A 13,606-nucleotide genomic window follows, 5' to 3' on the forward strand; every position below is an offset into this window, starting at 1 on the left:
GGGTTCAGCACAGATTTTGGGGTTCAGCACAGATTTTGGGGGTGCAGCTCAGTTTTTGGGGTGCAGCAGAAGCTTTGCAATGCCCAAGGACGCAACAGAGGGCTTGGGGGACCTGCCCAGGATTTGGGGGGGGTTGCCCAGGATTTGGGGGGGCTGCGCGGGGTTTTGGGGTGCAGCACAGATTTTGGGTTCAGCACAAGGTTTTGGGGTTCAGCACAGGGTTTTGGGGTTCAGCACAGATTTTGGGGTTCAGCACAGATTTTGGGGTGCAGCAGAGGCTTTGCAATGCCCAGGGACGCAGCAGAAGGGTTTGGGGACCTGCCCAGGGTTTTGGGGGGCTGCTTGGGGTTTTGGGGGTTCAGCTGAGATTTTTGGGGTTCAGCACAGGATTTTGGGGTTCAACGCAAGGTTTTGGGGTTCAGCACAGATTTTGGGGGTGCAGCTCAGTTTTTGGGGTGCAGCAGAGGACTTGCAGTAGGTAGGGATGCAGCAGAAGGGTTGGGGGACCTGCCCAGGGTTTTGGGGGGGCTGCTTGGGGTTTTGGGGGTTCAGCCGAGATTTTTGGGGTTCAGCATAGGGTTTTGGGGTTCAGCACAGATTTTGGGGTTCAGCACAGATTTTGGGGGTGCAGCTCAGTTTTTGGGGTGCAGCAGAAGCTTTGCAATGCCCAAGGACGCAACAGAGGGCTTGGGGGACCTGCCCAGGATTTGGGGGGGGTTGCCCAGGATTTGGGGGGGCTGCGCGGGGTTTTGGGGTGCAGCACAGATTTTGGGGTTCAGCACAAGGTTTTGGGGTTCAGCACAGGGTTTTGGGGTTCAGCACAGATTTTGGGGTGCAGCTCAGTTTTTGGGGTGCAGCAGAAGCTTTGCAATGCCCAGGATCGCAGCAGAGGGCTTGGGGGACCTGCCCAGGGTTTTGGGGGGGCTGCTTGGGGTTTTGGGGGTTCAGCCGAGATTTTTGGGGTTCAGCACAAGGTTTTGGGGTTCAGCACAGATTTTGGGGGTGCAGCTCAGTTTTTGGGGTGCAGCAGAAGCTTTGCAATGCCCAGGGACGCAGCAGAAGGGTTTGGGGACCTGCCCAGGGTTTTGGGGGGGCTGCTTGGGGTTTTGGGGGTTCAGCTGAGATTTTTGGGGTTCAGCACAGGATTTTGGGGTTCAACACAAGGTTTTGGGGTTCAGCACAGATTTTGAGGGTTCAACTCAGTTTTTGGGGTACAGCAGAGGACTTGCAGTAGGTAGGGATGCAGCAGAAGGGTTGGGGGACCTGCCCAGGGTTTTGGGGGGGCTGCTTGGGGTTTTGGGGGTTCAGCCGAGATTTTTGGGGTTCAGCACAAGGTTTTGGGGTTCAGCACAGATTTTGGGGGTGCAGCTCAGTTTTTGGGGTGCAGCAGAAGCTTTGCAATGCCCAGGGACGCAGCAGAAGGGTTTGGGGACCTGCCCAGGGTTTTGGGGGGGCTGCTTGGGGTTTTGGGGGTTCAGCTGAGATTTTTGGGGTTCAGCACAGGATTTTGGGGTTCAACACAAGGTTTTGGGGTTCAGCACAGATTTTGAGGGTTCAACTCAGTTTTTGGGGTACAGCAGAGGACTTGCAGTAGGTAGGGATGCAGCAGAAGGGTTGGGGGGACCTGCCCAGGGTTTTGGGGGGGCTGCCCAGGATCTGGGGGGGCTGGGGGGGGTTTTGGGGGGCCGGCGGTGGTTTTGGGGTGCTGACGGGGTGCCAGAGCGTGGAGGGGGAGCAGCACGAGCGGGCGGTGGAGCTGCTGAAGGCGGCGCAGGGCTCGGTGAAGCTGGTGGTGCGCTACACCCCGCGGGTGCTGGAGGAGATGGAGGCGCGCTTCGAGAAGCTGCGCAGCGCCCGCCGCCGCCAGCACCACAGCTACTCGTGAGCACCCCAAAATCCCTGCACCCCGAAATCCCTGCACCCCAAAACCCCTGCACCCCAAAAACCCCCCGCCCCAAAAACCCCCCGCCCCAAAAACCCCGTGCCCCGAAATCTTTGCTTCGAGAAGCTGCGCAGCGCCCGCCGCCGCCAGCACCACAGCTACTCGTGAGCACCCCAAAACCCTGCGCCCCGAAATCCCTGCACCCCGAAATCCCTGCACCCCAAAACCCCTGCACCCCAAAAACCCCCCGCCCCAAAAACCCCCCGCCCCAAAAACCCCGTGCCCCGAAATCTTTGCTTCGAGAAGCTGCGCAGCGCCCGCCGCCGCCAGCACCACAGCTACTCGTGAGCACCCCAAAACCCTGCGCCCCGAAATCCCTGCACCCCGAAATCCCTGTGCCCCAAAAACCCCGCGCCCCGAAATCTTTGCACGCCAAAATCCTTGCTTCGAGAAGCTGCGCAGCGCCCGCCGCCGCCAGCACCACAGCTACTCGTGAGCACCCCAAAATCCCTGCACCCCAAAACCCCTGCACCCCAAAAACCCCCCGCCCCAAAAACCCCCTGCCCCAAAAACCCCGTGCCCCGAAATCTTTGCTTCGAGAAGCTGCGCAGCGCCCGCCGCCGCCAGCACCACAGCTACTCGTGAGCCCCCCAAAACCCCTGCACCCCAAAAACCCCGCACCCCAAAAACCCCTGCACCCCAAAACCCCTGCACCCCGAAATCCCTGTGGCCCAAAAACCCCGCGCTCCGAAATCTTTGCACGCCAAAATCTTTGCTTCGAGAAGCTGCGCAGCGCCCGCCGCCGCCAGCACCACAGCTACTCGTGAGCACCCCAAAACCCTGCACCCCGAAATCCCTGCACCCCAAAACCCCTGCACCCCAAAAACCCCCCGCCCCAAAAACCCCCTGCCCCAAAAACCCCGTGCCCCGAAATCTTTGGTTCGAGAAGCTGCGCAGCGCCCGCCGCCGCCAGCACCACAGCTACTCGTGAGCACTCCAAAACCCTGCGCCCCGAAATCCCTGCACCCCAAAATCCCTGCACCCCGAAATCCCTGCACCCCGAAATCCCTGTGCCCCAAAAACCCCACGCCCCGAAATCTTTGCACGCCAAAATCTTTGCTTCGAGAAGCTGCGCAGCGCCCGCCGCCGCCAGCACCACAGCTACTCGTGAGCACCCCGAAATCCCTGCGCCCCGAAATCCCTGCACCCCGAAATCCCTGCACCCCGAAATCCCTGTGCCCCAAAAACCCCGCGCCCCGAAATCTTTGCACGCCAAAATCCTTGCTTCGAGAAGCTGCGCAGCGCCCGCCGCCGCCAGCACCACAGCTACTCGTGAGCACCCCAAAATCCCTGCACCCCAAAACCCCTGCACCCCAAAAACCCCCCGCCCCAAAAACCCCCTGCCCCAAAAACCCCCCGCCCCAAAAACCCCCTGCCCCAAAAACCCCGTGCCCCGAAATCTTTGCTTCGAGAAGCTGCGCAGCGCCCGCCGCCGCCAGCACCACAGCTACTCGTGAGCCCCCCAAAACCCCTGCACCCCAAAAACCCCGCACCCCAAAAACCCCTGCACCCCAAAACCCCTGCACCCCGAAATCCCTGTGGCCCAAAAACCCCGCGCTCCGAAATCTTTGCACGCCAAAATCTTTGCTTCGAGAAGCTGCGCAGCGCCCGCCGCCGCCAGCACCACAGCTACTCGTGAGCACCCCAAAACCCTGCACCCCGAAATCCCTGCACCCCAAAACCCCTGCACCCCAAAAACCCCCCGCCCCAAAAACCCCCTGCCCCAAAAACCCCGTGCCCCGAAATCTTTGCTTCGAGAAGCTGCGCAGCGCCCGCCGCCGCCAGCACCACAGCTACTCGTGAGCACTCCAAAACCCTGCGCCCCGAAATCCCTGCACCCCAAAATCCCTGCACCCCGAAATCCCTGCACCCCAAAATCCCTGCACCCCGAAATCCCTGTGCCCCAAAAACCCCACGCCCCGAAATCTTTGCACGCCAAAATCTTTGCTTCGAGAAGCTGCGCAGCGCCCGCCGCCGCCAGCACCACAGCTACTCGTGAGCACCCCGAAATCCCTGCGCCCCGAAATCCCTGCACCCCGAAATCCCTGCACCCCAAAATCCCTGCACCCCGAAATCCCTGTGCCCCAAAAACCCCACGCCCCGAAATCTTTGCACGCCAAAATCTTTGCTTCGAGAAGCTGCGCAGTGCCCGCCGCCGCCAGCACCACAGCTACTCGTGAGCACCCCAAAATCCCGCACCCCGAAATCCCTGCACCCCAAAACCCCTGCACCCCAAAAACCCCCCGCCCCAAAAACCCCACAACCGCAAATCCCCGTGCCCCGAAATCCTTGCTTCGAGAAGCTGCGCAGCACCCGCCGCCGCCAGCACCACAGCTACTCGTGAGCACCCCGAAATCCCTGCACCCCAAAACCCCTGCACCCCGAAATCCCTGCACCCCAAAACCCCTGCACCCCAAAAACCCCCCGCCCCAAAAACCCCCCGCCCCAAAAAACCCCCGCCCCAAAAACCCCGTGCCCCGAAATCTTTGCACGCCAAAATCTTTGCTTCGAGAAGCTGCGCAGCGCCCGCCGCCGCCAGCACCACAGCTACTCGTGAGCCCCCCAAAACCCCTGCACCCCAAAAACCGCGCACCCCAAAAACCCCTGCACCCCAAAACCCCTGCACCCCAAAATCCCTGTGCCCCAAAATCCCTGTGCCCCAAAAACCCCGCGCCCCGAAATCTTTGCACGCCAAAATCTTTGCTTCGAGAAGCTGCGCAGCGCCCGTCGCCGCCAGCACCACAGCTACTCGTGAGCACCCCAAAATCCCGCACCCCGAAACCCCTGCACCCCAAAATCCCTGCACCCCGAAATCCCTGTGCCCCAAAAACCCCCCGCCCCAAAAACCCCGTGCCCCAAAATCTTTGCTTCGAGAAGCTGCGCAGCGCCTGCCGCCGCCAGCACCACAGCTACTCGTGAGCACCCCGAAATCCCTGCACCCCAAAACCCTGCACCCCGAAATCCCTGCACCCCAAAACCCCTGCACCCCAAAAACCCCCCGCCCCAAAAACCCCCCGCCCCAAAAACCCCCTGCCCCGAAATCTTTGCTTCGAGAAGCTGCGCAGCGCCCGCCGCCGCCAGCACCACAGCTACTCGTGAGCACCCCAAAACCCCTGCACCCCAAAACCCCTGCACCCCAAAATCCCTGCACCCCGAAATCCCTGTGCCCCAAAAACCCCGCGCTCCGAAATCTTTGCACGCCAAAATCTTTGCTTCGAGAAGCTGCGCAGCGCCCGCCGCCGCCAGCACCACAGCTACTCGTGAGCACCCCAAAACCCTGCGCCCCGAAATCCCTGCACCCCAAAACCCCTGCACCCCAAAAACCCCCTGCCCCAAAAACCCCGTGCCCCGAAATCTTTGGTTCGAGAAGCTGCGCAGCGCCCGCCGCCGCCAGCACCACAGCTACTCATGAGCACCCCAAAACCCTGGACCCCAAAAACCCTGCACCCCAAAAACCCTGCACCCCAAAAACCCCACAACCCCAAATCCCCGTGCCCCAAAATCTTTGCTTCGAGAAGCTGCGCAGCGCCCGCTGCCGCCAGCACCACAGCTACTCGTGAGCACCCCAAAACCCTGCACCCCGAAATCCCTGCACCCCGAAATCCCTGCACCCCGAAATCCCTGCGCTCCGAAAGCCCAGCGCCCCGAAAGCCCTGTGCCCCAAAAACCTGCACCCCAAAACCCCGAAACCCCCAAATCCTGGAACTCCAAAATCCTTGAGCCTCAAAAATCCCTGCACCCCCAAACCCCTGCACCCCCAATCCCTGCGCCCCCATATCCCTGCACCCCAAAATCCCTGTACTCCAAATACTGAAACCCCCAAATCCTGAAACACCAACGTATTTGCACCCCCAAATCCCCAAACCCCTGCACCCCCAAATCTCTTTGCCCCAAAACCCAGCACCCTGAAACCCCCCTGAGCCCCCAAATCCCCTGTGCACCCCAAAACCTCTGCCCCAAACCTCCCTGAGACCCCCCAAAACCCAACCCAGCCACCCCAAACCTCCCCCTGCACCCCCAAACCTGCCTGAGACCCCCCCAAAACCCAACCCAGCCCCCCCAAACCTCCCCCTGCACCCCCAAACCTGCCTGAGACACCCCCAAAACCCAACCCAGCCCCCCCAAAACCTGCCTGAACCCCCCCAAACCCAACCCAACCCCTCCAAATCTGCCTGAGACCCCCCCAAATCTGCCTGAACACCCCCAAAACCCAACCCAGCCCCCCAAAACCTTCCCCTGCACCCCCAAAACCTGTCTGAGACCCCCCCAAAACCCAACCAGCCCCCCCAAACCTGCCTCAGCCCCCCCCAAACCAAACCCAGCCCCCCCAAATCTGCCTGAGACCCCCCAAAACCCAACCCAGCCCCCCCCAAACCTGCCTGAGCCCCCCCAAAATCCAACCCAGCCCCCCCAAACCTGCCTGAGACCCCCCAAAACCCAACCCAGCCCCCCAAACCTGCCTGAGCCCCCCCAAACCCAACTCAACCCCCCCAAATCTGCTTGAGACCCCCCAATACCCACCTCAGCACCCCAATACCTGCCCCTTCACCCCCAAACCTGCCTGAACACCCCCAAAACCCAACCCATCCCCCCCAAAACCTTCCCCTGCACCCCCAAAACCTGAGACCCCCCCAAAACCCAACCCAACCCCCCCAACTTGCCTGAGCCCCCCAAAATCCAACCCAGCCCTCCCAAACCTGCCTGAGCTCCCCCAAAACCCAATCCAGCCCCCCCAAACCTGCCTGAACCCCCCCAAAACCTGTCCGAGACCCCCCCAAACCCCAACCCAGCCCCCCCAAACCTGCCTGAGACCCCCCCAAACCCCAACCCAGCCCCCCCAAACCTGCCTGAGACCCCCCCCAACCCCCCCCACCCCCCCCAATCCACTGACACCCCCCCCAATTTCACCCCGCAGGTCGCTGGAATCGAGGGGGTAGAGCCCCCCCCCCGGACCCCCCAAGACCCCCCCGGGACCCCCCCTCTGTATATTTGGATTATTTATGGGGCGCAGCCCCCCCTGTACAGTATTTATTGGCCCCTATTTAAAGCTTGGCGTGACCAAGGCGTGTGTCATACGTGTGTCACGCGTGTGTCATGTGACAACGCCCCCCCCCCCATGCTGGGGGGAGGGGACGGGCACCTGGGTCCTCTCTTGGGGGGGGGGAGGGGGGCAGACACGAGTAGGGGTGGGCGTAACTATGGCGACACACGTGTGGGATGCGGGGCGGGGGGGGGACACGCGTGGGGGAGGCGTGTGCGTAACCGTGGTGATGTGTGTGTGGGAGGGGCTGTTGCCATAGTGACGGGGGGGGTGGGTGGTTCTGTCTCCGTGGCAACACGCGTGGATGGGGTGGACGGTTTCCATGGCAACAGGCGTGGATGGGCGGTCCGTCTCCGTGGCAACACGCGTGGATGGGCGGTCCGTCTCCGTGGCAACACGCGTGGATGGGGTGGACCGTTTCCATGGCAACACGTGGCGGAGTGGTCCATCCCCATGGCGACACGCTGGAGGCAGTCCCATTTCCATGGCGACACGTGTGTGGGTGGGTCCCATCTCCATGGCAACGCGTGTGGATGGGTGGTCCATCTCCATGGCGACATGTGAAGGGGGCGGGGGGGGGGGGGGGGGCGATCCTGTCTCCATGGCAACACACATGAGGTGGGTGGTCCATCTCCGTGGCAACACATATGGATGGGGCGGTCCCGTCTCCATGGCAACATGCGTGGGGGAGTGGTCTGTCTCCATGGCAACAGGCGTGGAGGGGCAGTCCATCTCCATGGCAACACGCGTGGAGGGGGTGGACCGTTTCCATGGAGACATAGAAGGAGCGGTCCTGTCTCCATGGCAACATGCTGGGGGCGGTCCATCTCCATGGCAACAGGCTTGGAGGGGGGGCCGGTCCATCCCCATGGCAACACATATGGATAGGGCGGTCCCGTCTCCATGGCAACACGTGTGGCCAGGGTGGTCCATCTCCACGGCGACGCATGTGGAGGGGGTGGACTGTTTCCATGGAGACATGGAGGGGGCGTTCCATCTCCATGGCAACAGACGTGGATGGGGTGGTCCATCTCCATGGTGACATGTGAAGGGGGGGGCAGTCCCGTCTCCATGGTGACCTGCTGGGGGTGGTCCATCTCCATGGCAACACACATGGATGGGCGGACCATCTCCATGGCAACACACATGGATGGGGCGGTCCCATCTCCATGGCAACACGCGTGGAGGGGGTGGTCCATCCCCATGGCAACACGCTGGGGGGGGGTGGGGGGTGGTCCCGTCTCCATGGCAACACGCGTGGAGGGGGGCGGTCCATCTCCATGGCAACACGCGTGCGCGGCCGCCCCCGCCCCCCCCCACCCGATGACATCACCCCAACGCCGGCCCCGCCCCCCGCCGCCTCCCATTGGCCCCTCGCGCCGCCGCTCCCCCTCCCTCCTCCCCCCCTCCCACCCTGCGCGGGGGCGGGGCCCGCGGCTCGGCCGGACCTCAGGGCGCGCTCCCATTGGCCGGCGCCGCCGTCTGTCAGCGCCGCTCTTAAAGGGACCGCGCAGAGTTTGCGGAGCCGGGCGTGGGGGGGGGGTGGGAGGGGGGGGGGATTCCGTGCCCGGCGTGGAGCGGAGGGGGGGGGAGGGGGGGAAACGGGCGGCGGCCGCGGGGCTCGGGCGGGCCCGGGGCGCGGCGGGGGCCTGAACGGGTGCGGGGGCTGCGGGCAACGACCCCCCCCGGGGCCCCCTCCCCGCCGGGCCGCCTCCCTCAGCCGGAGCTGCCGCAGCGCCGCTCGCAGCCCAGGTAAGAGCCGGGCCTGAGCCCCCCCCCCCCCCCAACCCCCCCCCGGCACCCCCCATCCCCCCCCCCTACACACTCGGCACCCCCTCATCCCATCCCCCACTGCACCTCCGGTACCCCCATCCCCCCCCCATCCCCCCCCACTGCACCTCCGGTACCCCCCCCCCCCCCCCCCCCGCATCTCCGGCACCCCCATCCCCCCCCCCTCCCCGCACACTCGGCTTCCCCCCATCCCATCCCCCATCTCACCTCCCACTGCACCCCCATCCCCCCCCATCCGACCCCCCCATCCCCCCCATCTCACCCCCCCCATCCAACCCCCATGGCATCCTCCAGTGCATCCCCTCTGCACCCCCATTGCACCCCCCCATTGCACCCCCCCAGTACATCCCCTTTGCACCCCCCATTGCACCCCATTACCCCCCCACTACCCCCCATTTCACCCTGGCACCCTCCCAGTGCACCCCAGTACACCCCATTGCACCTCCCCCATTGCACCCCCGCGTTGTACCCAGCACCCCCCCCCTTGCACCCCCCTTGCACCCCCTCATTGCACCCCCAGGCCCCCCGTTGCACCCCCCCATGCACCCCATTACCCCCCCATTAGCCCCCTACTACCTCCCCATCGCACCCCAGTACACCCCATTGCACCCCCCCATTGCACCCCCATCGCACCTCCCATTGCATCCCAGTACACCCCATTGCACCCCCTCATTGAACCTCCACATTGTACCCAGCACCCCCCATTGCCCCCCCCATTGCTCCCCCCCCGTTGCCCCCCCCAGCCCCCCACTACCCCCCCATTGCACCCCCAGTGCACCCCCCATTGTACCCTGGCACCCTCCCATTGCACCCCAGTACACCCCCATTGCACCCCCCCATTGCACCCCTGCTTTGTACCTTGCACCCTCCCCTTGCCCCCCCCTTGCACCCCCTCTTTGCCCCCCCTTGCGCCCCCAGGCCCCCCACTGCACCCCCCCATTGCGTCCCCTCTGCACCCCCCATTCCATCCCCATTGCATCACCCAGTGCACCCCACCCCCCCCACTGCATCACCCCCTGCACCCCAACACCCCCCTTGCACCCCCAGCACCCCTCTGCCCCCCCGCACCCTTTTACCCCCTCACCCCCCTTTTGCTCCCCCATCGCCCGCCCCCCCATCCCCCACCCCCCCCTTGCACCCCCAGACCCTCCCCTTGCACCCCAAAACCCCCTGGCCCTGAGGCCCCGCCCCCCCCCACTGCACCCCCCCCACTGCACCCCCCCCCACTGCCCCCCCCCACTGCCCCCCCAACTCCCCCCCCCGTGCACTGCCCCCCCCACTGCCCCCCCACACGTGCTGCCCCCGCTGCCCCCCCGCCCCCCAATTGCACCCCCCTGCCCCTCCCCTGCACCCCCCCCGCCCCCCCCCGCCCCCCACTGCCCCCACCCCACGTGCACTGTTCCCCCCCCTCCCCCCATCACGACCCTGGGCCCGCACACGCGTGGGCGTCGCACGTGGGTGGCTCCCCCTCCCCCCCTCCCTCCCCGCAGGGGGGGACCCAGGCGTCGGGGACCCCCCTGGGATTTTGGGGGGACCCCTGTGTCCGGGGGTGGGGGATGGGGCATCCAGGGACCCCCCTGGGATTTTGGGGGGACCCCTGTGTCCGGGGGTGGGGGATGGGGGACCCAGGGGTCAGGGACCCCCCTGGGATTTTGGGGGGACCCCTGTGGCCAGGGGTGGGGGATGGGGGAGCCAGGCATCCAGGGACCCCCCTGGGATTTTGGGGGGACCCCTGTGTCCGGGGGTGGGGGATGGGGGACCCAGGGGTCAGGGACCCCCCTGGGATTTTGGGGGGACCCCTGTGGCCAGGGGTGGGGGATGGGGGAGCCAGGGGTCAGGGACCCCCCTGGGATTTTGGGGGGACCCCTGTGGCCAGGGGTGGGGGATGGGGGACCCAGGGGTCAGGGACCCCCCTGGGATTTTGGGGGGACCCCTGTGGCCAGGGGTGGGGGATGGGGGAGCCAGGCATCCGGGGATCCCCCTGGGATTTTGGGGGGACCCCTGTGGCCAGGGGTGGGGGATGGGGCATCCGGGGATCCCCCTGGGATTTTGGGGGGACCCCTGTGGCCAGGGGTGGGGGATGGGGGACCCAGGCGTCAGGGACCCCCCTGGGATTTTGGGGGAACCCCTGTGTCCGGGGGGGGGGCTTGGGGGGACCCAGGCATCCGGGGACCCCCCTGGGATTTTGGGGGAACCCCTGTGTCTGGGGGGGGGGGGTTGGGGGGACCCAGGCATCCGTCCCCTGTGCCCCACACGTGTGGGGTGCTGAGGGGTGTTTTGGGGTGCAGGCGACCCAGGGTTCCCTGCTGACCCCCCCCCTTTGCAGGCAGGGTGCAGGCAGGATGATACAGGAGGTACAGGACGTGCAGGCAGGGTGACGTGCGAGGTGCTGCCCATCCCACGTTGCAGGCAGGGCGCAGGCAGGGTGATGTACGAGGTGCTGACCCCTCCCACCTCGCAGGCAGGGCGCAGGCAGGATGATGTGCGAGGCGCTGCCCGTGCTGTGCCGTTGCAGGCAGGGCGCAGGCAGGATGCTGTGCGCGGCGCTGCCCGTCCCGTGCCGTTGCAGGCAGGGCGCAGGCAGGATGCTGTGCGCGGTGCTGCCCGTCCTGTGCCGTTGCAGGCAGGGCGCAGGCAGGATGATGTGCGAGGCGCTGCCCGTCCCGTGCCGTTGCAGGCAGGGCGCAGGCAGGACGCTGTGCGAGGCGCTGCCCGTCCTGTGCCGTTGCAGGCAGGGCACAGGCAGGACGCTGTGCGAGGTGCTGCCCGTCCCGTGCCGTTGCAGGCAGGGCGCAGGCAGGCTGCTGTGCACGGTGCTGCCCGTCCTGTGCCGTTGCAGGCAGGGCGCAGGCAGGATGATGTGCGAGGAGCTGCCCGTCCTGTGCCGTTGCAGGCAGGGCGCAGGCAGGATGCTGTGCGAGGTGCTGCCCGTCCTGTGCCGTTGCAGGCAGGGCGCAGGCAGGATGCTGTGCGAGGCGCTGCCCGTCCTGTACCGTTGCAGGCAGGGCGCAGGCAGGATGCTGTGCGCGGTGCTGCCCGTCCTGTGCCGTTGCAGGCAGGGCGCAGGCAGGATGATGTGCGAGGTGCTGCCGGTCCGGTGCCGTTGCAGGCAGGGCGCAGGCAGGATGCTGTGCGAGGCGCTGCCCGTCCTGTACCGTTGCAGGCAGGGCGCAGGCAGGATGCTGTGCGCGGTGCTGCCCGTCCTGTGCCGTTGCAGGCAGGGCGCAGGCAGGATGATGTGCGAGGTGCTGCCGGTCCGGTGCCGTTGCAGGCAGGGCGCAGGCAGGATGATGTGCGAGGCGCTGCCCGTCCCGTGCCGTTGCAGGCAGGGCGCAGGCAGGGTGATGTGCGCGGCGCTGCCCGTCCCGTGCCGTTGCAGGCAGGGCGCAGGCAGGATGCAGTGCGCGGTGCTGCCCGTCCCGTGCCGTTGCAGGCAGGGCGCAGGCAGGATGCTGTGCGCGGTGCTGCCCGTCCTGTGCCGTTGCAGGCAGGGCGCAGGCAGGATGCTGTGCGCGGTGCTGCCCGTCCTGTGCTGTTGCAGGCAGGGCGCAGGCAGGATGCTGTGCGAGGAGCTGCCAGTCCTGTGCCGTTGCAGGCAGGGCGCAGGCAGGATGATGTGCGAGGCGCTGCCCGTGCTGTGCCGTTGCAGGCAGGGCGCAGGCAGGCTGCTGTGCACGGCGCTGCCCGTCCCGTGCCGTTGCAGGCAGGGCGCAGGCAGGATGCTGTGCGCGGCGCTGCCCGTCCTGTGCCGTTGCAGGCAGGGCGCAGGCAGGCTGCTGTGCGCGGCGCTGCCCGTCCCGTGCCGTTGCAGGCAGGGCGCAGGCAGGATGCTGTGCGAGGCGCTGCCCGTCCCGTGCCGTTGCAGGCAGGGCGCAGGCAGGATGCTGTGCGAGGCGCTGCCCGTCCCGTGCCGTTGCAGGCAGGGCGCAGGCAGGATGCTGTGCGAGGCGCTGCCCGTCCCGTGCCGTTGCAGGCAGGGCGCAGGCAGGATGCTGTGCGAGGCGCTGCCCGTCCCGTGCCGTTGCAGGCAGGGCGCAGGCAGGATGCGGTGTGAGGCGCTGCCCGTCCTGTGCTGTTGCAGGCAGGGCGCAGGCAGGATGCTGTGCGAGGCGCTGCCCGTGCTGTGCCGTTGCAGGCAGGGCGCAGGCAGGATGATGTGCGCGGCGCTGCCCGTCCCGTGCCGTTGCAGGCAGGGCGCAGGCAGGATGATGTGCGAGGTGCTGCCCGTCCCGTGCCGTTGCAGGCAGGGCGCAGGCAGGATGATGTGCGAGGCGCTGCCCGTCCCGTGCCGTTGCAGGCAGGGCGCAGGCAGGATGCTGTGCGAGGCGCTGCCCGTCCTGTGCCGTTGCAGGCAGGGCGCAGGCAGGATGCTGTGCGCGGCGCTGCCCGTCCCGTGCCGTTGCAGGCAGGGCGCAGGCAGGAGGATGTGCGAGGCGCTGCCCGTCCTGTGCCGTTGCAGGCAGGGCGCAGGCAGGATGCTGTGCGCGGCGCTGCCCGTCCCGTGCCGTTGCAGGCAGGGCGCAGGCAGGATGATGTGCGAGGTGCTGCCCGTCCCGTGCCGTTGCAGGCAGGGCGCAGGCAGGATGATGTGCGAGGTGCTGCCCGTCCCGTGCCGTTGCAGGCAGGGCGCAGGCAGGACGCTGTGCGCGGCGCTGCCCGTCCCGTGCCGTTGCAGGCAGGGCGCAGGCAGGATGATGTGCGAGGCGCTGCCCGTCCCGTGCCGTTGCAGGCAGGGCGCAGGCAGGATGCTGTGCGCGGTGCTGCCCGTCCCGTGCCGTTGCAGGCAGGGCGCAGGCAGGACGCTGTGCGCGGTGCTGCCCGTCCCGTGCCGT

General features: G+C 66.4%; 1 protein-coding gene across 1 annotated transcript; it reads left to right on the forward strand.

The window, feature by feature from the left end:
* The first annotated feature begins 1,273 nt into the window (after positions 1-1,273).
* On the forward strand, positions 1,274-7,015 carry LOC142077530 (protein lin-7 homolog B-like). Its single transcript, XM_075139484.1, has 2 exons — positions 1,274-1,881; positions 6,858-7,015. The coding sequence occupies exons 1-2, from the start codon at positions 1,601-1,603 to the stop codon at positions 6,877-6,879; spliced, it is 303 nt and encodes a 100-aa protein (XP_074995585.1). The 5' UTR covers positions 1,274-1,600; the 3' UTR covers positions 6,880-7,015.
* The last annotated feature ends 6,591 nt before the right edge of the window (positions 7,016-13,606 follow it).

Source organism: Calonectris borealis, unplaced genomic scaffold, assembly GCF_964195595.1.
Source record: "Calonectris borealis unplaced genomic scaffold, bCalBor7.hap1.2 HAP1_SCAFFOLD_293, whole genome shotgun sequence".
NCBI classification, from domain to species: Eukaryota; Metazoa; Chordata; class Aves; order Procellariiformes; family Procellariidae; genus Calonectris; species Calonectris borealis.

What these genes read in the sequence shown, in the direction of transcription:
- LOC142077530 (XM_075139484.1), top strand. Translation starts at nt 1,601, where the DNA reads ATGCAGCAGAAGGGTTGGGGGGACCTGCCCAGGGTTTTGGGGGGGCTG. An exon ending in CGCCAGCACCACAGCTACTC is followed by an intron (nt 1,882 to 6,857) that starts GTGAGCACCCCA and finishes TTCACCCCGCAG; the next exon opens with GTCGCTGGAATCGAGGGGGT.